The sequence below is a fragment of the Carlito syrichta genome, unplaced genomic scaffold (assembly GCF_000164805.1).
Source record: "Carlito syrichta isolate Samal-C Ts95f unplaced genomic scaffold, Tarsius_syrichta-2.0.1 Scaffold307179, whole genome shotgun sequence".
In the NCBI taxonomy this organism is placed as follows: Eukaryota; Metazoa; Chordata; class Mammalia; order Primates; family Tarsiidae; genus Carlito; species Carlito syrichta.
Genome location: NW_007251275.1, coordinates 34,492 through 55,582, shown reverse-complemented (window position 1 = coordinate 55,582; position 21,091 = coordinate 34,492). Strand labels below are relative to the sequence as shown.

At 39.5% G+C, this 21,091-nt stretch overlaps 1 protein-coding gene across 3 annotated transcripts in view; it reads left to right on the top strand.

Moving 5' to 3' along the window:
• Positions 1-21,091, top strand: part of SARNP (SAP domain containing ribonucleoprotein) — a 70,795-nt gene that overhangs the window by 23,710 nt on the left and 25,994 nt on the right. For all 3 annotated transcript variants that reach the window (XR_002482307.1, XM_008064012.2, XM_008064013.1), the window contains 8 exons: positions 4,136-4,235; positions 7,633-7,679; positions 7,902-7,969; positions 11,246-11,297; positions 12,013-12,086; positions 12,523-12,551; positions 16,089-16,114; positions 18,554-18,622. Coding sequence is in view for 2 of the 3 variants with exons in the window: in XM_008064012.2 (XP_008062203.2) it covers positions 4,136-4,235; positions 7,633-7,679; positions 7,902-7,969; positions 11,246-11,297; positions 12,013-12,086; positions 12,523-12,551; positions 16,089-16,114; positions 18,554-18,622 (465 nt within the window). In the remaining variant the exon portion in view is untranslated. The remainder of the gene's footprint in view (positions 1-4,135; positions 4,236-7,632; positions 7,680-7,901; positions 7,970-11,245; positions 11,298-12,012; positions 12,087-12,522; positions 12,552-16,088; positions 16,115-18,553; positions 18,623-21,091) is intronic.

The window sequence follows — 21,091 nt, the reverse complement described above, 5'->3', positions numbered from 1 at the left end:
TTGAGTTGGAATCTCACTCTGTCACCCAGACTGGAGTGCAGTGGCCGCTCCCGGCCACTGCTGCCTCGATTTGCTGGGCTCCAGCGATCCTTCTGCCTCAGTCTTCCAAGTAGCCAGAACTACAGGTGCGTTCTACCACGCCCGGCTAATTTTTTTGATTTATTGTACAGATGAGGTGTCCCCAAGTTGTCCAGGCGGGTCTCGAACCCGCAAGCTCAGGCAATTCATTCACCTTGGCCTCCCAAAGTGCGGAATTACAGGCTGAGCCACTGAGCCCCGCCTAGTTTTTTATTTATTGTAGAGATGAGGTCTCGCCAAGTTGCCCGAGCTGGTCTTGAACCCATGGGCTCAGGCAATCCACTTGCCTTGGCCTCCCAATGTGCTGGGATTACAGGCTGAGCCACCGAGCACAGCCAAGATCACAATTCTTAAAGGTACAGAAGGATATATGGTAAAAAGTTTTTTTTCTATGCTTGTTCCCAAATATCTTCCTCTTCCCAGATTCAACTGTTATTAGCTTATCTGTTTCTTGTCCAGGCATCTAGTGTATATGCATCATATAGGACTCTGTGTGTGTATCTTTTTTTAATAGTAATGCTAGTATACTCTGTACAGTGTTCTTTAGCTTGTTTTTTAATAGCCCTATTAGATAAAATTCACATCATAAAATTCACTCAGAATACCTTTAAAAATTTTTAAAAATCAAATTCATTTAAAAGTGGGATAAGATTTTATATTATAAGTTAGTTTTTTTAAAAAAAAATTTGTTTTTTTTTTTTGAGTTGGAGTCTCACTCTTGTCGTCCAGGCTGGAGTGCAGTGGCACACTCATGGCCACTGCAACCTTGACCTGCTTGACCTGCTGGGCTCAGGCTTTTGTCTCAGCCTTCCAAGGCTTTCCAGATGCACCCCACTCCACCCGTCTTATTTTTTGATTTATTATATAGACGAGTCTCACCAAGCTGCCAGGCTGGTCTCAAACCCCCGGACTCAGGCAATCCTCTCGCCTTGGCCTCCCAAAGTGCTGGGATTACAGGCTTGAGCCACCATGCCTGGACCTGTAAGACAGTTCTTATTTGAAGTTTTAAAAAGTTTTAGTTCTATTACTAACATAATAGTGCTGAAATATGTGCAAAAAGAAATTAACTTTTAACTGTTTCGTGTTTTCACTCATCTGTGTCTCTCTTAAAGTAATTTCCTAGTATATGGGAAGAGCCCACATTATAATAAAGAAGTTAATACAACACTATGTAAAATCTATGTAACATTCTTATCTGATCAGAGAGGGGACATGGCAGTGCTGAGAGGACTGCTGAATGAGCCAGAAACCTGGGGTTAGGACTGCGAGCCACTGGGGACTGAGACCCCAGTGACGAGGGGCAATGGCACAGTCAGCAATGATAGATACTATCCATACCAGTGGCAGCTGTTTGTTCTGTTCTGCGTGTCCTCTCTAAATCTAGATCGGACTGTACTAGTCAGCATTCTGGGCAAGAACTGCCACCAACTCCATTTCTCTGTCACTTTGCAGGTTTTGTAAACTTCTGCCTTTATCTAGGCACTATTTTAGGAAGGAGAAAGAAGGCAGGAGCAACTGTGCTAGAAGGCTGCACTCTGAATTGCCTGAGTATTACCAAAAAAATATGTGAACTAGGAGGAAGGACGTAGTTGAGGCTTGTGGAGTAACAGGAAGTAATGAAGCTGTATTTGTAAAGGAACAACCAGCATTCTCTCTCCACCACACACACTACAAATGATATGTGTAAAGCATTAAGTGATCTCTAGATGTTGGGATTGCATATGACTTTTATTTTCCTCTATACTTTTCAGAATTTTCTAACTCTTCTACAGTGAGCATAGTACTTTTATAACAAACCAACACAAAATTTTAAAGTGTAAGTAAAAGAAAAAGACTCATTCTCCAAGTAGCTGAAAGAAAATAAAGAAATAAAGTGCCAGTGTGAGAAAGATCAAGATTCTTAAGAAATAGATCTTAATGATCACTTAGAGTCTACATTCTGGATTAATGTTATTTAAGTATGGTCCACAGGCCAGTGCTGATGTATGAACTAGCTGTTACTGGTTAATAGTGAGATAAATAGAAAAATTGGACATAATTTTTAGAATTTTCTTTTAGAAATTTCTATAGCAGTTTGCCATCACTGCTACATTCAGGTATGTGCTCATTTTTCTAATAATTCATTGTTATTGTTATTTGTAGATGTATCGGTCCATGGCCTGGTTGTAATATCATAAAAAGCAATCTTATCAGCCTACCTATTTAAAAGTACATTGAGCTGGTTACAGTGGCACACTCCTAGTCCCAGCTAATCAGGAGGCTGGAGTGGGAGGATCACTTGAGTCCAGGAGTTCAAGTCTAGCCTGGTAGCTAGACCCTGTCTCTATAAATAAATAAATAAAAATACATTAATCTGTGAAATTCAGAGTCTGAGAACCAGTGATTTTGTCGAATTTTGTTTAGTCCCTCACCAGTGTCTAATGTTTATAAAGTACTTGCTAGCTGCCAAGCACTATTCTGAATGCATTACAGAATTTACTGGCTTAATGTTCATATCAACCCTCTGGGTAGGTTATTATTCCCATTTTACAGGTAAGGAGACCAAGGCACAGAAAGGTGAAGTTAGTCACCTAATGTTATATACCTGCAATGGTAAAACTGAAATTTGAACCTAGGTAATCTGACTTTAGGGGCTATGTTCTTAACTACTATGCATTCTGCAATCATTTTAAAAAAATAAACAAAAGCCTTAAAAATAATTTTTAGTGGGTGACTGCCTGCCATGTTCCTCAATAGAGAGTGCTGTTGTCTTGTCAGATAGGGTAGTTCTCTGCCTAACATCCTTCCCTGCCTGCCCCACTCACTAAATGCTCTGTCAGTCATTGTGATATGTAAAAAAGGAAAACTTCACTCTATTTCCAAATGCTTTCCTGGCTGAAAGCCTTCTAGAGATAAAGAGCATGCTCCATAGTTGTAAGTTTTTTCTTCTGTAGGAATCTGCTTTCTAACTTGTACTGGTTTGTCTTAGATCTGCACTTCAAAACAAGTAAGGTCCTCTTTCAGACTACCAGTCTGTTTGTGTGCTGAGTGGCATGTAGGATTTCTGGAGTCTTTCTTTTCCTGCCTGTTTTTCTTGAATTAGCATCTGGTTATGCTTCTTAAAATAAGAATATAGAGCCCAGCAAGGTCATTGCATTATTTATTATGGATTCTATATTTCAGTTACTTGCGACTTAGAATTACTTTGGCAGCAAATTATACCATTAACCTTCTTTGCCTAAAACCCCTAGGTCTTTATCCTTTGATTTACTATTGAACCAGATCTCCGTAATCCAGTTTAATTGAAGCTTTAATCTAAGTGTCGGATTTTATATGTATTACTTATTTCTTCTAAGTTGAATCTTCATTTTTGACTCATTTATTCTCCCTGAAAAGGTTTTTTTTCTGTTTTTTAAAATCTTAGTTCTGTCATAATCCATCAGTTCTCCTTCCTTTGTCTATTGTCTGTAAAGTTGATAAACATACCTTTTACATCTTTAGTCAAATTACTGATTTTAAAATCTTCAGCACAACTTCGGCATGCCATTAGGTATTTCTTACCATTTTGATATAGATCCTTTAATCAATTCATTGTTGACATTAAGCTAGCTAACACAATTCTACGGTGGTCAAACCTGTGTACTTATATATGATAGATTTTAATAAAGGATCTGGGATGATTGGAAAAGAGTCTGCTTTAGATCATTGAATTTTTCTGCTTGAATGTTCATTCTTCCCATATACTGACACAGTAACTTTTACGGGGGAAAAAAACCGTTTTTTTCCCCCTCTGAATTACTCAGAAATAGCTAAAGAGTTGTGCTAACAAGTAGTTGTACAAATAGATCAGATTTTTATTATATGTTGTTTATTCTTCAGCATTTGTTTAAAAAGTCCTCTTGCATATTGAATAGTATGAGAGGAAAGTGATCATCTTCGTGAACCCAGAGTATTCATAGGATTAAGGGCAGTAATTTGGGATTGAACTCTATTTTCATTTTTTATTTTCTTGTGAGAACTACCTCTTTCATTCACTGGTGTTCATCCTGTTAACTAAGAAAACTTTTTTTCCCCTCAGCTTGCTGAATTAAAGCAAGAATGTCTTGCTCGAGGTTTGGAGACCAAGGGAATAAAACAAGATCTCATCAATAGGCTCCAGGCGTATCTTGAAGAGCATGGTGAGTACTTTGTGGCAGTAGAGTGAGAGTAAGGAGATTAACTCTCAGGCTTTGACACTTGGAAGATTTCTTCTTTTTTTTAGGTCCTTAGTAATGTGAGCTCTTAATTAACATCTTCAAGAAAATGCTAAGTCATCCAGAACAGTGATTATAATGCAAAGAAATAGTCCCTTTTAAAAAAAAAGATATAGGCCGGGCTCGGTGGCTCAGCCTGTAATCCCGCACTTTGGAGGACTGAGGTGAGTGAATTGCCTGAGCCCACGGGTTCGAGACCCGCCTGGGCAACTTGGCGAGACCTCATCTCTACAATAAATCAAAAAAATTAGCCAGGCCTGATAGCACATGCCTGTAATTCCAGCTACTTGGAAGGCTGAGGCGGAAGGATCGCCGGAGCCCAGCAGGTCAAGGCTGCGGTGGCCGGGAGTGGCCACTGCACTCCAGTCTGGGCGACAGAGTGAGACTCCAACTCAAAAAAAAAAACCAAAACAATAATGCCTTTTAAAAAACAAAACCAAACCCAATTTATTTTATTACATATTATCATCTCAGGTTGTATAAGTCCCCTGTCTAATTTTTATTTATGTATTCCCTTTTATTTCTATTTCTCATTTCATTTTACCCCAGCCCACTTAGGCAAATCATTCTAATGTGTTTGATAAATTTTTTTGTTTTTTGTTTTGCCTTTGTCCTTGTATACCAGGCAGTGGTGTTTGGTAGAATATTTGCATTTTTATAGTTGGTAATGAGGCCATAGCCTTACTTTATTTCTCACCTTTTTTCACAAAGTAATATGTTTTTTAAAAAGATGTATTAGTGTGGCCTGTGAATGTATGGCTGTCTAGTCTCTTTTTTTCTTTTTTTTCCACATTTGAAGATGATGGAGTTAGTCTGTTGACTTCAATTCCCTCATAGCATGCTCTTATGTATAACCATCACATTTTATTTAATTCACCCAGTGATAGACACCTATATTGCCTCCAAACCTCTGCTACCATAAGTAATACTATATGTATGTTATAGTATATATTTTACTACAGTTGAGTATCCCTTATCTGAAGTGGTTAGTACCAGAAGTGTTTCAAATTTCAGATTTTTTCAGATTTTGGCATATTTGCATATACATAATAAGGTATCTTGGGAATGGGACCCAAGCCTAAACATGAAATTTTCATGTATGCTTCATACCTATAGCTGAAGGTGATTTTATACAATATTTTAAATAATTTTTTTGCATGAGACAAAGATTTGACTATGACCTGTCACCTGAAGTTAGGTTTGGAATTTTTCACTTATGGTGTCAATACTGGTAACTCAAAAAGTTTCAGATTTGGGAGCATTTCAGATTTTTGGTTTTCAGATTGGGAATACTCAACCTGCAGTATATAGTATACTGTATCCTTTATATCAGTGGTCTTCAGTCTTTTTGGCGTCAGAAACTGGTTTTGTGGAAGATAGTTTTTCCATGGATGGGGGTGGCACAGTGATGATCTGGGGATGATTCAAGTGCATATATTTATTGTGCACTTAATTTCTATTATTATTACACTGTAATATATAATGAAATAGATAATAATATATTTATATAATGAATATATAATGAAATATGTAATACATAATAATTATGTATAATTATACAATAATGTATAATTATGCCATCAGACGCAACTGTACAGTTGAAGTACATCAACTTATTTGCCACTCACTGATAGGGTTTTGGTATAAGTCTGCAAGCGATTGATTTATTATGATCTCTGTGCAGTTAAACCTCATTGCTATTGTTAATCTGGATTTGCAGCCACTCTCCAACACTAGTATTGCCACCTCTGTTTCACCTCAGATCATCAGGAATTAGATTCTCATAAGGAGCATTCAACCTAGATCCCTCACATATGCTGTTCACAGCAGGGTTCACGATCTTTTTTTTGTTGTTGTTGTTTTTTGTTTTTTTTTTTTTTGAGTTGGAGTCTCACTCTGCCCAGACTGGAGTGCAGTGGCCGCTCCCGGCCACCGTGGCCTCAACCTGCTGGGCTCCGATGATCCTTCCGCCTCAGCCTTCCAAGTAGCTGGAACTACAGGCACGCTACCACACCCGGCTAATTTTTTTTTAATTTATTGTATAGATGAAGTCTTGTCAAGTTGCCCAGGTGGGTCTCAAACCCGCAGGCTCAGGCAATCCACTCACCTCAGCCTCCCAAGGCGCGGGATTACAGGCTGAGCCACCGAGCCCGGCTTGGGTTCACGATCTTATGAGACTCTAATGCTGCCACTGATCTGACGGGAGGCAGAACTCAGGTGATAGTGCAAGTGACGGTGAGTGGCTGTAGATACAGATGAAGCTTTGCTTGCTCTCCAGCCGCTCATCAATCCTGCTGTGTAGCCTGGGACCATTACTGGTCAGTGGACCCAGGATTGGGAACCCCTGAGTAGTTTATAGCATTCTATTATTATGAACTACTTTCCTGCTCTCTTGTTCCTCTAAGTGTCTCTTGGGGGTATATACCCAGGACTGAGATTGCTAATTGCTATACTTAATATTAATTACTTAATATGACTAAACAGTGGCAAATTGTTTTCCAGAATTACTGTATAAATTTACACTCTCATCACTAGTGTATAAGGGTTCTTGTATCTCCACAAGCCTAAATTTAGTGGCCTAATTTGGTAATTTGTTGGTTGTTTTTATTTACATTTCTCTATGAAAAAGTTTAAACATCTCATGTTTATGGTCCTTTGGGCTTCTTCTTTGCCTGTTTTTTAATTTTTTAAAATAGGTAAGGGGGTTTCACTATGTTGCCTAGGCTAGTCTTGAACTCCTGGCCTCAAGTGATCCTACCCCTTAACCTCCCTAAGTGCTAGGATTACAGGCATGAACCACCATGCCTGGCCTTCTGCCCATTTTTCTATTGGGGTTCCCATCATTTATTTATTGGTTTGGAGGCATTTCTTTTATATTCTCTTAACTATTCCTTTGTTGGTTTTAGGCACAGATATCTTGTCATTTGTCTTTTAACTTTTTTCATGCTGTCCTTAATAGAAGTCTTTAGTTTTGAAAAATCTCTAATTTTTCACCTATTACTTTATTTCTGGGTTGTTTTCTTTTTTTTTCAGATCCCCACCACTAGATCTCAAAGATATTCTTCCACATTACTTTATAAATTAATTTTGTTTTTAAACTTCATTACATTTAGTTTTTCAGTTCAGCTGGAGTTCAACTTTGTATTAATGTTAGGTAGAATTCTGGTTTTGCCTCATCTGTAGTAGATTTTATGTGTATCAGTTCTGCCTTCATTATTGAATTTTATTTTGGGAAAGCAAAATGATTTTAATTTTAGCCTTGGTACAGTGATCAAAATGGTTTTGTAGCAGGGCTTGACCTGAATATTTTAATATTCTTTAGCTGAAGAGGAAGCGAATGAAGAAGATGTACTGGGAGATGAAACAGAGGTGAGTTGGATAGAGTCAGATTAGTCATATCCTAATGATGTGCCACTGCCTTGACCACATTGCTTAAGTCATTGGAAGACTTAGATGTTAATTTATTAGGGGAACCAAGGAGGGGTATGAAGGTTCTGAGAGGCTGGTTTACTTTTGAGTTCTGATGTTCTTCTCTTGCTGGGTATTTACTTTTTTGATTTATATTAACCGTCTTGTTTCATTTGGTTTTAGGAAGAAGAGCCAAAACCCATAGAAGTCCCTGTCAAAGAAGAAGAACCCCCTGAAAAAACTGTTGATGTGTAATTATCGCTTTTTTGACATTTGAGTATAGAGCAGGCAGTTCTGTTTTTATTGGGTCTAGTGTTTAACTTTGTTTATCTCTTTGTATTCTTGTTGGCCTGCTAGTTTCTGATGAGATCATACATTTTTCAGAAGGGTCTACTTCACTCAAAGTACCTGGTCCTAGTGAAGCAAAGTAGGGTGTCTCCAGGGTTATGTAATAGGTCATTAGGATCAGGTGACTTCAAACCCAGACACAGTTTAGTTCTCCTAGCCTTTGTTGTTCTTTTGTAGGGTCACCGCAGTAGATTATTCCCTTACTGTATAGAGAATCTACATCTTACTGTATAGAGAATCTCTGTAGAAGCAATTCTCTAGAGTGTGAAACTGTAACTCTGTTACTCTACTTTTAGAGAAAAGTGTAAAACTGTATAAGGAGTTTTGTAAGAGAGGAGGGTATTGGGGAGAGGTTATATGTGTCCAGTAACACTATACTTTTGATTTATAGAGGAGGATAAAGTACTAGAGTGAAAGTGGATCTTGATTTTAAACTATCCCACAAGGTTGATCATACATGTCTTTAATTTGGGGCTTTTACCATGATTGGCCATTTTGTATTTCAGCATATCAAGAACGATTGAGTCCTTTTTGGCATTTTTGTTCCTCGTGGCTGGGTTAATGCATTTCATTATAAAAAGCAATATATGTACAACTAAAAAGTCAAACAGTACATAGAGGTGTATATAAACAGAAAATTGAATACTCCTTGTATTTATCTCCATCTTATGTTCCAGAGGTTTTTATTACAGTGCAATCAGTCTTTTGAAATATTTTATTTATGGGGTCTGTGTGCATTTATATATGTATACATATGTATATTTGTGTACATATATAGATAGATACACACACTCTACACAGTTTCATGATTTTTTTCACATCTGGAGATTTTCCTGTATTACCATAATAATAATGATAATGATGATGTCCTTATTTAAATGTTAGTTATATGCTTAAAATGGTTCAAGTGTTTTACATGTATTCTTGTTTAATCCTCACATCAACCCCCTATGAAGTAGGGATAATTATCCTAGTAAGTGGTCTCTTTTTCAGCTTGTTATTATGGGTATTTACAAAAGGTCTGAGAATAGTATAGTAGACCCTCATGTACTTATCACCCAGATTTAGTATTTAGTTTCGAACCTGTTCTATCGTCCAATAGCAATAGTGCTCCATTCTAGTAATTTATTTTGCCAGTCTCCTATTGATGGATGTTTAGATTATTCATAAAAGCAAAAAAATGTAATGCTTCATGTCCTTGTTCAACTGTTTATACTTATGCAAGTATGTGCATAGGATAAATTCCTAGCAGTGGATTTGCTATATCACAGAGGATATATATTAAGCATTTTGATTTATTGTAGAGACGAGGTCTCGCCAAGTTGCCTGGGCTGGTCTCGAACCTGCAAGCTCAGGAATCCACTTGCCTCGGCCTCCCAAAGTGCTGGGATTGCAGGCTGAGTCACCGAGCCCGGCCCAAGCATTTTGATAGAATTTTATTGTCTTCCCATCATCGGAGGTCTACATATAGTACCTTTGGAGAATGACCTAATGGGAAAACTTTAAAATAGAGATGTTTGGAGGACTTCTGGGACAAGAAGGAAGTGAATGCCACGATAATTGACTGGTGTGGATTAAAAGATAGAGATTTGAAAATTTTAAGATTATTATTCATAGAATATGTAAAATGTGCAATTCTCTTGTTCAGGGGGCTTTCATTTTATCAATGAATTTAGAAACAAGGAAATTGAAAGTGTGTGGAAAGTGGTATTTTTGCTTTGCAGGGAGATAGTTGTGAGACACTAAAGTATGTATAGAGAGATCTGGGTCCCTGTGTTTTGGGGAATGTTTTTTATATCACTGGGTAGGAGAAATATTTCTTAATGAAGAGTGGGAATTTCCCATGAGTCCCAGAATGTGATGTGTATTTATTGCTTGAGTTTAATTGTGCCTCAGGGAATTGGAATAAAACAGAAGGAAGCTTCCTCTCTGGAATTCCTTTTCTGCCATGAGGTGTGTACAGCATTGCATGTGTGTCAAGATGGGAATGAGGAGGAAGTCATCAGACTGGAGTTGATAGAGAGAACTGCTCTCCTTGTGACATTGGACTTCAAGTAAAACATTAAGTACTTTGGCCTTTTGTGCCTGAATTAAGTCAGGGTAAGGAAAGGATGACTAAGAAATGGGAGTAATTTAGAAATGTTATTAAAAGTCAGAATATTCAGGGATGATTTGAATTCTTTGAATATTTAAAAGGAGACCCCCTTGCTTCATCTTTGGCCTGAGATTTTCCAAAAATTTGTTTCTAGTTTGATTTTTTTTTTTTCTTTACTCTCTACCCAAATAGTTATATATTGTAGGACTTAGTTATGGTCAGCAGGGGGCACCCATTGCTTGTCTGTCAGTCAGGGACCTCCAACAAAAGGATGGAGAGAGTAAGTTCCTGTTCCAGAATTGCTTCCTCTGAAAATGTCATTAAACCATTACTACCTTTCAGGGCATCAAATGGGAAAAGTGCCCGGGATATTGGAACAAAAGCCGCCCATGTCTCTAAATGAGGGACCTTAATGAGACTGGTTATGACCCATGGTTTTATGGGAGTTGTTTGGTGGAGGGTTAATGCCCTTCCATTTATCCTGGGTATTTCCGAACTTTGTCTCCCGCCCCTATGGTCCCCCCTCTTTTGTTTTCTCTTAAACCTTTTGACCAGTAACTTACCATGTTTTCCTAACTCAAACTCCCTCTAGCCTTTTTTCTTCCCACCCCCTTTGGCATTTTTATTTGTCCTACTTTGACTTTCAGCTGGAGCTACAGTCCCCATGGGAGAAATAAGGGGATTTTTAAAAGAAGGAAACCAGGGCTTGTCTTGTAGAGACTCATTAAATGTTGTGATGAAAACTGAGAGCTGGTATTTAAAGGAGAGTTGGGGGAAAGTCATTAATTAAAAAAAAAAAAAAATTAAAGTTCTAAAAGCAAACGATACGGTTTCTGGTGTCCTTTGAGTGTTTCCCTTCAGCCCAATGTTTAACCAGATTCTTTCCTGATTCTTTCTTATACCTTAGCTAAAGTAGCTTAGTCCGTTATTTGAACTTTTTTTCCTCAATAGATGACAGTTAAAGGAACCAAAGTTCTAATGATTTTCATGTTTCTTTGGACTAAGGAGTGGCAAGGAGGTTTTTTTCTTTTTTTGTTTAGAATATAAAAAGTTTTTAGGTTTTAAAAAATCTTTTCTTTTCCAGGGCAGCAGAGAAGAAAGTGGTAAAAATTACATCTGAAATACCTCAGACTGAAGTAGGTATTCTGATCCCTAGTAGAACAGTCTCTACATTTCTCTCTCTTACTCTTTATTATATTTATATCACCACTTAAAAATTTTATTTATAGGCAGAAAACCAGTATTGACAGATTTGGTTTTGATACATTTCTCCACCAACTACTTTTTGGAAAATATTTGGTCTGGCATAGTGAGTAGTCAACTCTGAAGTTGTAGTCTTTTTGTATATAAAGTTTCATGCAGAATGTGAAATTTTTCTAATTCTGTCCCAGGTTCCAGTTGAGATCTTGTGTTTCATTTTGTACCTTCAAAGTAGAGAATTATTAAACTCTTTTAGGGTGTCATAAGACAAAGCTGCCTCATGTCTAACCGAAAGAGTACTTACTACTAATGTTGGAACCAAGCTGTTCCTTTGATCCCTTTTCAAAGGTCAACCATACACAGCTTTTGTCTTCTTGGCTTCGTGCAGAATGTGGGTTTTACTTTATTTTATTCCTCCCTTTTGTTTTTGAGAGCATGAATGTAATAATAGTCTTTTTGTGTTTGCTTTCTGGAAAGGGCTATTGAGTTAAGTCTTAGTATGAACATAACCTGATATCTTTTAGGATTGTCAGTATTTTCAGTTTAGACCTTAAAAAATTAATCCTGATGTTCTTAAGATACCTATCTCTAACCAACTTTTTGAACCAGAAATTGAATTCGTCTCTTCTCCTTTTGTCTGTTGTCACTTAGAGAATGCAGAAGAGGGCTGAACGATTCAATGTACCTGTAAGCTTGGAGAGTAAGAAAGCTGCTCGGGCAGCGAGGTGAGTGTCCTCAGCATTTTGGACCTGAGATAGTGGTGAAGATGAGGAGGTGTGGTCCTAGGCTTTAGATATAATTGTTGGTTTTAAGTAGAATAAAGGCTTACTGAGAGGAAATGAATACTTTTTTGACCCTGCTCAGAACATCTCTACTGATTTGGATAGATTAGGCTTTATTATTGAACAGGGTTTTTGTAATGGTAAAACTCAGAAACTGACTGCTACTTCTAATTTTGATAAGACTTCCTTTTACCATATTCCTTGAACTCTTGGTGAGAAGGAGAGTAAACTGAACGTCTTTCATGGGGTTGTTAGAATTAGCTAATGATTGCAAGGCTTGAGATCACAAGTGAGAAGTGTCGTATGTACATTTGACACGGAGACGGACAACTAGGAGTGTGAACAGCTTCCAAAGATTCAGCTTGTTTTCTTTCTACAGGTTTGGAATTTCTTCAGTTCCAACAAAAGGTAAGAGTACAGATACTTTTCTGAGAAAGTTCTCTTTATATTCTTTCTTTTCTGGTAACAACAGATTTTATTTCTGCAAAATAAGCTCTAGAAGCCTTTAAGAGATTATAACATTTACTTCTTTGCTTTATATGTCCTTAAAACTTCCTAGAATGTTAAGAGTCAGTACTAAAGTTATGAGAGGATACCAGGTGCTGACATTTATCTTTTCTTTAACATCTTCAGAGAAGTTTCTAATAGTATCTTGCTTATTCTAGGCCTCGTCAGCATACAATTATCATGTACCTATTCAGTGTTATACTGGCTAGTATAAGTGGTAAAAGGAAAAGGAATACTTTTTACCTTAACAGTTTTACATCTAAGGATCTATAAGGAAGTAATCTTGGGTATATTTGAAGACTTAATTGTAAGGCTTGTCACAGCATTATTTATAATGATCAGTAACTAGAAATAACTAAATATATAATCGAGAATTGTTTTTTTATTGTTTTGTTTTGTTTTGTTTTTGAGTCAGAGTCTCACTCTGTTGCCCAGGCTGAAGTGGAGTGGCACGCTCACAGCCATTGCAGCCTCTACCTGCTGGGCTTAGGTGATCCTTCCATCTCAGCCTTCCAAGTAGCCGGAACTACAGGTGCACACTATCACGCCCAGCTAATATTTTGATTTATTGTAGAGACGAGGTCTCACCAAGTTACCCAGGCTGATCTCGAACCCACAGGCTCAGGTAATCCACTTGCCTCGGCCTCCCAAGTTGCTGGGATTACAGGCTGAGCCACTGAGCAAGGCCTGTGCTCCCTAATTTTTTATGAAAGTAATACATATTCATTGTATGGCTTTAAAAAACACAAACAAAGTCTCTCAAAATACAACCAATCAGAGACAATGAGCATTCTACAGAATCCCTCCATATTCATATAGGATCAGGTCCAAGCCCTCCCCGAGCCCCCAACCATAGCAGACACCAAAATCCACACATGCTGAAGTCTTGCAACAAATATAAAAAGTTACCCCTCCGTATCTTTGGGTTTCACATTTTGAAAACAGAATAATAGGTTTTGTTTTTGTTTTTGAGTCAGGGTTGCACTCTTTCACCCAAATTGGAGTGTAATGACACCATCATGGCTCACCGCAGCCTCCACCTGGGTTCAGGCGATCCTTCTGCCTTAGCCTCCCAAGTAGCTGGGACTACAGGCACAAAACACCATGCTCAGCTAATTTTTTATTTTTTGTAGAGACAAAGTCTTGCCTAGGCTGGTCTAACTCCTGGGCTCAAGCAATATTCCAGCCTCAACCTCCCAAGCAGCTGGGACTAGTCGGCGTGTACCACCAAACTCAGCTAATTTTTTGTAGACACGGGGTCTTGCTATATTGTCCAAGCTAGTCTCAAACTCCTGGGATCATGCAATCCTCCCACCTTGGCCTCCCGAAGTGCTAAGATTAAGGTGTAAGCCACCATGCCCAGTCCGGAGAATACTGTATTTTTTAACTACGTGTGGTTGTGATAAACCCTCAGACAGAGAGTTGATTGTATTTATTGAAAAAAATCCAGCACTTTGGGAAGCGGAGGCAAGAGGATTGCCTGAGCCAGGAGTTTGAGACCAGCCTAGGCAGCTTGTCGAGATCTCATCTCTACAATAAATAGATAAATTAGCCAAGTGTGCTGGCATGCATTTGTAATTCCAGCTACTTGGAAGGCAGAGGTGGAAGAATCTCATGAACCCAGCAAGTTGAGGCTGTGGTAACCATGCACTCCAGTCTCGATGACAGAATGAGACTCTGACTCAAAAAAAAAAAAAAAATCCAAGTATAAGTGGACTGGCACAGTTCAAATCCATGTTGTTAAGAGTCAACTGCAGATCCTTCCAATTTTTTTTTCTATCCTTATATGCACTCTTCTATGAATAAATAAGTAAATGACTAAAATAAGAACATATTTACTGTTAATATGTTTGTAACTTTTCCCACTAATATATATATAAATAAATTATTGTTTTTTGAATGAAATTCTGAAAAGTTTGAAGTAAATAATTATTGGCTATGTCAGAGTTGGGCTTGGAGGCCAATCTACTACTTGAATTTTGGTGATAATTTCAGGACAGACTATTGGCCTTAAAAGGCCATAATTTCTATTTTTATTTCTTTCTTTTTGAGTTGGAGTCTCACTGTGTCACCCAGGTTGGAGTGCAGTGGCACACTCACAGCCACCGCAGCCTTGACCTGCTGGGCTCAGGTGATCCTTCTGCCTCAGCCTTTTAAATAGTTGGAACTACAGGCGTGAGCCATCGTGCTCAGCTAATTTTTTTATTTATTGTAGAGACCAGGTCTTGCCATGTTGCCCAGACCGGTCTAGAACCCGTGGACTCAGGGACTCTTCTTGTCTCCACGTCCCAAAGTGCTGGGATTACAGGTGTGAGCCATTATACCTGGCTAAGAGATCATAATTTCAACTCATGATAGTAGTTCTGCTTGTTTCTATAGATAAGATCTTTTTCCTTTATAACAGCTTTATCTGCTTAAGGTATATAATTTGCTGCTTTTTTAAGTATATTCACAGGGTTGTACAACCTTTATCAAAGTCATTATCACCCCAAAAAAGAAATCCTGTGCTCATTAGCAAGTATCCCCTATTCTTTCTCCCTCCCTTACAGCCCTAAGCAACCATTAATTTTTTTCACTATGTGTAAATTTGTCTATCTATAAATAAATAAAACGATATGTAGTCTTTTGTGACTGTTTCTTAGCATAGTTTTCAAGGTTCATCCATGTCGTAGCACATCTTTGTTCCTTTTGTTTTACTTTGCTGGATGATATTTCTTTTTTTTTTTTTTGAGTTGGAGTCTCACTCTGTCGCCCAGACTGGAGTGCAGTGGCTGCTCCCCGCCACCACAGCCTCGACCTGCTGGGCTCCGGTGATCCTTCTGCCTCAACCTTTCGAGTAGCCGGAATTACAGGCACGTGCTACCACGCCCGGCTCATTTTTTGATTTTATTGTAGAGATGAAGTCTCACCTGCCCAGGCGGGTCTTGAACCTGCGGGCTCAGGCAGTCCACTCACCTCAGCCTCCCAAAGGTGCGGGCTTACAGTCTGAGCCACCGAGCCCGGCTGGATAATATTTCATTGTATGAATATACCACTTTTTATTTAGCCTATCATCAGTTGATGGATGTTTGAGTTGTTTTCACTTTTTGTCTCATGAATAATGCTCTTGTGAACATTTGTGGACAAGTTTTTGTGTAGATGTAATGTGTGTTTTTATTTTTCTAGAGTGTATATCTAAGAGTGGAATTGCTGGGTCATATATAACTCCATGTTTAACTTTTTGAGAAACGGACAAATTGTTTTCTAAAGCAACCACACTGTTTTATGCTCCCACCAGCAGTGACTGCAGATATGATCTCTGGTTGCAGTTTCCACCCTGTTTTGTCGTCATAGGATAAAGGAATTATGTCCTATATGCTGTTTTTATGCTGTCTGATTTGGAGACTATTGACTTTTTTAATGACTTTTAAAATTAATAAACTTTATTTGCTTCCTTAGGTCTGTCATCCGACACCAAACCTATGGTAAGTATTTTTTTTATCTCTTGCATACCCAGATCTTAACCCTCTATATCTAGCTTTAAAGTTAAAGACTCTGCCTTTTCCTTAGTTCAGAGAAAACTCTGAGATCATGAGTTTGGCAATTTTTGTTTGTTTGTCTTCTTTTTCTTTTTCTTTTTTTTTTTTTGAGTCAGAGTCTCACTCCATTGCCTAGGCTGGAGTTCAGTGGCCCGTTCACAGCCACTGCAGCCTCGACCTGCTGGGCTCAGGCAATCCTTCTACTTCAGCCTTCTGTGTAGCTGGAACTACAGGTGTGTGGCACCACGCCCAGCTAATTTTTTAAAAAATTTATTATAGTGAGAGGTCTTGCCAAGTTGCCCAGGCTGGTCTCTAACCCACAGGCTCAGGCAATCCTTTTGCTTCCACTTTCCAAAGTGCTGGGATTATAGGTGTGAGCCACTGCACCCAGTTTGTTTGTTTTCAGTACAGTGTTGTGTGTCCTGAATTTTTTTTTTTTTTTTTTTGAGTTGGAGTCTCACTCTGTCGCCCAGACTGGAGTGCAGTGGCTGCTCCCGGCCACCGCAGCCTCGACTTGCTGGGCTCCGGCGATCCTTCTGCCTCAGCCTTCCAAGTAGCCGAAATTATAGGCATGCGCCACCACGCCCAGCTGATTTTCTTATTTATTGTAGAGATGAGGTCTCGCTGCCCAGGCGGGTCTCGAACCCGCGGGCTCAGGCAATCCACTCACCTCAGCCTCCCAAAGGCGCGGGATTACAGGCTGAGCCACCGAGCCCGGCTTTTTTTTTTTTTTTTTTTTTTGAGTTGGAGTCTCACTCTGTCACCCAGACTGGAGTGCAGTGGCCACTCCCGGCCACTGCAGCCTCAACCTGCTGGGCTCCGGCGATCCTTCCGCCTCAGCCTTCCAAGTGGCCGGAATTACAGGCATGCGCTACCACGCCCGGCTGATTTTTTGATTTATTGTAGAGATGAGGTCTCGCTGCCCAGGTGGGTCTCGAACCCGCAGGCTCAGGCAAACCACTCACCTCAGCCTCCCAAAGGCACGGGATTACAGGCTGAGCCACCGAGCCCGGCTGTGTCCTGAATTTTTAAAAAGGGTTTGAGGTACTGATAGTTCAGGAAAGTCCCCATGTCTTCAGAGTTACTGCCAGCATCTTCCTTCCTACCAGTCCTCTTTTTGAAAAAATGAATGGGTTTTGTTAACTGGAGGGTGATTCACCCAAGGAAGCCCAACCTTACGGTACTGTAGTTTTAGGCCTTGTCCAAAAGCTTTAGGTAATTTTTTTGTGTGTGTGGAGACAGGGTCTTGCTATGTTGCCCAGGCTGGTCTCAAATTCCTAGGCTCAGGCAATCCCCTCGACTTTTGGCCTCTCAAAGTGCTTGGATTACAGGCATGAGCCACTGCACCTGGCTTAGTGATAGTAGATTCTCTTCTGAAGAGAGTGTTTCAGTATTAGTTTTTCTTTGCTTGTGGATAGAGTTAAGAACTACTTGTAGAGACTGTGTATAGGAATTAATGATTTTGGACTGTATATGGCGGGCTTGTTTGGGGGTGACGATTTAGGCTTATCTTTACTTTTTCTAGCAGTGTTTGGCCTACTTTGATCTTAAACCCTCCTTAGGATCTTGCCACCTTTGATGACTAAAGGAGGCAGGGGTGAATCTTTCACTGTAATCTAGAAGAGGCCTTTTAACAATCAGTGGGATGAGCCTGGCTCGGTGGCTCAGCCTGTAATCCCATGCTTTTGGGAGGCTGAGGTGAGTGGATTGCCTGGGCAACTTGGCAAGACCTCATCTCTACAATAAATCAAAAATTAGCTGGGTATGGTAGTGCGCGCCTGTAGTTCCAGCTACTTGCAAGGCTGAGGCGGAAGGATCACCGGAGCCCAGCAGGTCGAGGCTGCGGTGGCCGGGAGTGGCTACTGCACTCTAGTCTGGGTAACAGAGTGAGACTCCAACTCAAAAAAACAAAAAGCAATCAATGGGATGGATAGGTGCTGCTTGGTTTCCTATTTCGGCATATATGATATCTTTAATGTTATATACTTATTTGAACTTGTAGCTTTGGACTATAGTTTCTGCCTTTTCTATTTTCTGTTTAAATTTTTAAAAAACAGGCCAGGTTCTGTGGCTCAGCCTGTAATCCTAGCGCTTTTGGGAGGCTGAGGTGAGTCGATTGCCTGAGCCTGTGGGTTCGAGACCCACCTTGGCAACTTGGCAAGACCTCATCTCTACAATAAATCAAAAATTAGCCGGGCGTGGTAGCGCGCGCCTGTAGTTCCGGCTACTTGGACGGCTAAGGCGGAAGGACCACCAGAGCTCAGCAGGTCAAGGCTGCAGTGGCCGCCTGCCACTGCACTACAGTCTGGGTGACAGAGTAAGACTCTAACTCAAAAAAAAAAAATTTTTTTAAAAACATGTAATTTGTTTTTCCTGTTCTTATAGGTTAACCTGGATAAACTAAAGGAAAGAGCGCAAAGATTTGGTTTGAATGTCTCTTCGATCTCCAGAAAGGTAATGTAGGTTGGACAGAAGTGTCGGTTTTGCAACATTAGAGTCCCTTGGGGGGGTTTACATAGACCGGAAATGACCCTTCTAAGAATGTAGCTGGCTACTAAGAACTTCATTTCACAGGATATTTATACCTCTTCTCACCAGCTCTTGATTACGTTATAGGAATTTTTTCACAAGCTAATTATTTTTTCCCACAGATTGTTTTCACAGCTCTCACCCAGGCTGTTTTAGAGCATGGTCTATATTCCTCTTGATTAAGATGTTGAATTCAGTGATGTTAAAATTTATTAATCTACTTTGACTTCTGATAAAGGCAAAATGGAAATTAAATAATCAGGAAAGACTAGGCATGGTAGCTCTCACTTATAATCTCAGCACTTTGGGAGGCTGAGGCAGGAGGATCGCTTGAGCCCAGGATTTCTAGACCAGCCTGGGCAACATAGTGAGACCTTGTCTCTACAAAAAATTTAAAAATTAGCTGTGTGTGGTGGTGCATACCTGTAATTCCGGCTACTTGGAAGGTTGAGGTAGAAGGATTACCTGAGCCCAGCATGTTGAGGCCTTGAATAGCTGTTGATTGTGTACTACCCTCCAGCCTGGGCAACAGAGTGAGATTCTGACTAAAAAAAAAAAAAAGCTTAAAAATTAGCTGGGTGTGGTGACCCATGCCTGTAGTCCTAGCTAGTCAGAAGGCTGAGGCAGGAGGATTGCTTGAGCCCAGGAATTTAAAATTATAGTGAGCTATGATCATGCCGCTGCACTTTAGCCTGGGTGATAGAGCAAGACCCTGTCTCAAAAACATAAATATATATTTTTTCTGACTTTAGTATGGAAATGTTTAGCTCTCTAGAAAGCTATTGGGAGAAATTGGGTTATATGTTTTGCTTAAGAAAGACGTTAACCCTAAAAGTTATTGTTGTGCCACTGTGGGACACATAACTTTACACACACCTTTGCTTCATCTTTCTTCCATTTAGGTCATCATTTGTTTTTGTGTTTTTGAGTCAAGGCCTCGCTCTTTTGCCCAGGCTGGAGTGTGGTGGATCACAGCTCACCACAGCCTCGACCTGGGCTCAAGTGATTCTTCTGCCTTAGCCTCTTGAGTAGCTGGAGCTGCAGGTGTGTGCTACCACACCCGGCTACTTTTTAAATTTTTTTGTAGAGACAGGATTTTGCTGTTTTGCTCAGGCTGGTCTCAAACTCCTGGGCTCAAGCAATCTTACTGCCTTCGCCTCCTAGGCATGAACCACCACGCCCCAGCCAGGTCACATTTATATTGATCACAAATCTTGAGTTTCAGAACTATCCTAATTTCAACAGTTTGCACTAAGTTGCCTTATAAACCGTTACAGTGTCCCAGAAATGCTGATATTTTCCTGTCTAGATCAACACTGTCCAGTAGAACTTATTTTAAATAGCTACTTGGCCAGTGGCTACTATATTGCACAACTCAGATCTAGCTTATCTCCCACACAGCTTTCACACTTGAGAGTGTCAATAGAAACCCTTTATCAGACCATGTATTTGGACCACTGTTTACCTGTGGCCCAGGATTTATTTATTTATTTGCACAATTAAAATTTTACTTTTAGTGTCTTATCATGAGTTTGAGCTAAAACAGAGTGTACCAGTCATTTATTCATTTGATATCAATATCAGGATTTTTCGAATACTTGCAGAAGATATAAGCAGTTTGAGAGTGAATCTCTGGACGGAGAGAGGTTGGAGGAAAGGGTGTAGGAAGTAGAAACAAGAAAAACTCTGTTTTTCTAGAACTAGTATTCTAGACCCAAATCCTGACATTGCAACTGGATGCAGTCTCTGGTGAGAGTTGCCTGGTCCAGAGTCTTGTGCTTAACTATTCTTTATCACCAGAGATGAGTTGCTACTTAGTATTTGTTTGGTTGGCCAAGGTTAGTGACATGATTAAGTTTGTATTTATGGAACAGCCAGATCAGCATACTTCTGTCCACCTTATCTTGGGGTTTGGGTTCCAGTATATCCTATATAATTTGGTTACTTGTCCTTAAGTCTTATAAATCTCTAGGCACAGATCTTATTAGTTAGATATGGTTCAAATGGTGGAGATTAGTAGATAGTGTGGAGATGCCTCTTCTCTGTCCTAGGATTCTAAACAAGACAATGCGAAACCCACCTCTTGTCATCTCAGTGCACAGAGTTTATGCTTATTTGATCCAACATAAGGCCCTGCTTGCTTGCTGATTTCTCTTTAGTGAACTTGACTGTAGACTAGTATAGTGTATGAATAAAGATAGGAAGTATGTGAAAGCAAATGAACCATGGATCAAATAGTGTTTGTCATTGATTTTTTAAAAAAAACTGTCACAATCGTCTCATCTCTTCATATTTTAGATTTATGGCTTGAGCATATTACAAATTTGAGGAAGTTGAATCTTTTTCCCAAGGTGACTTTTTCATGACTGCTCATGTAGTTCAGTTTCAGCTCCA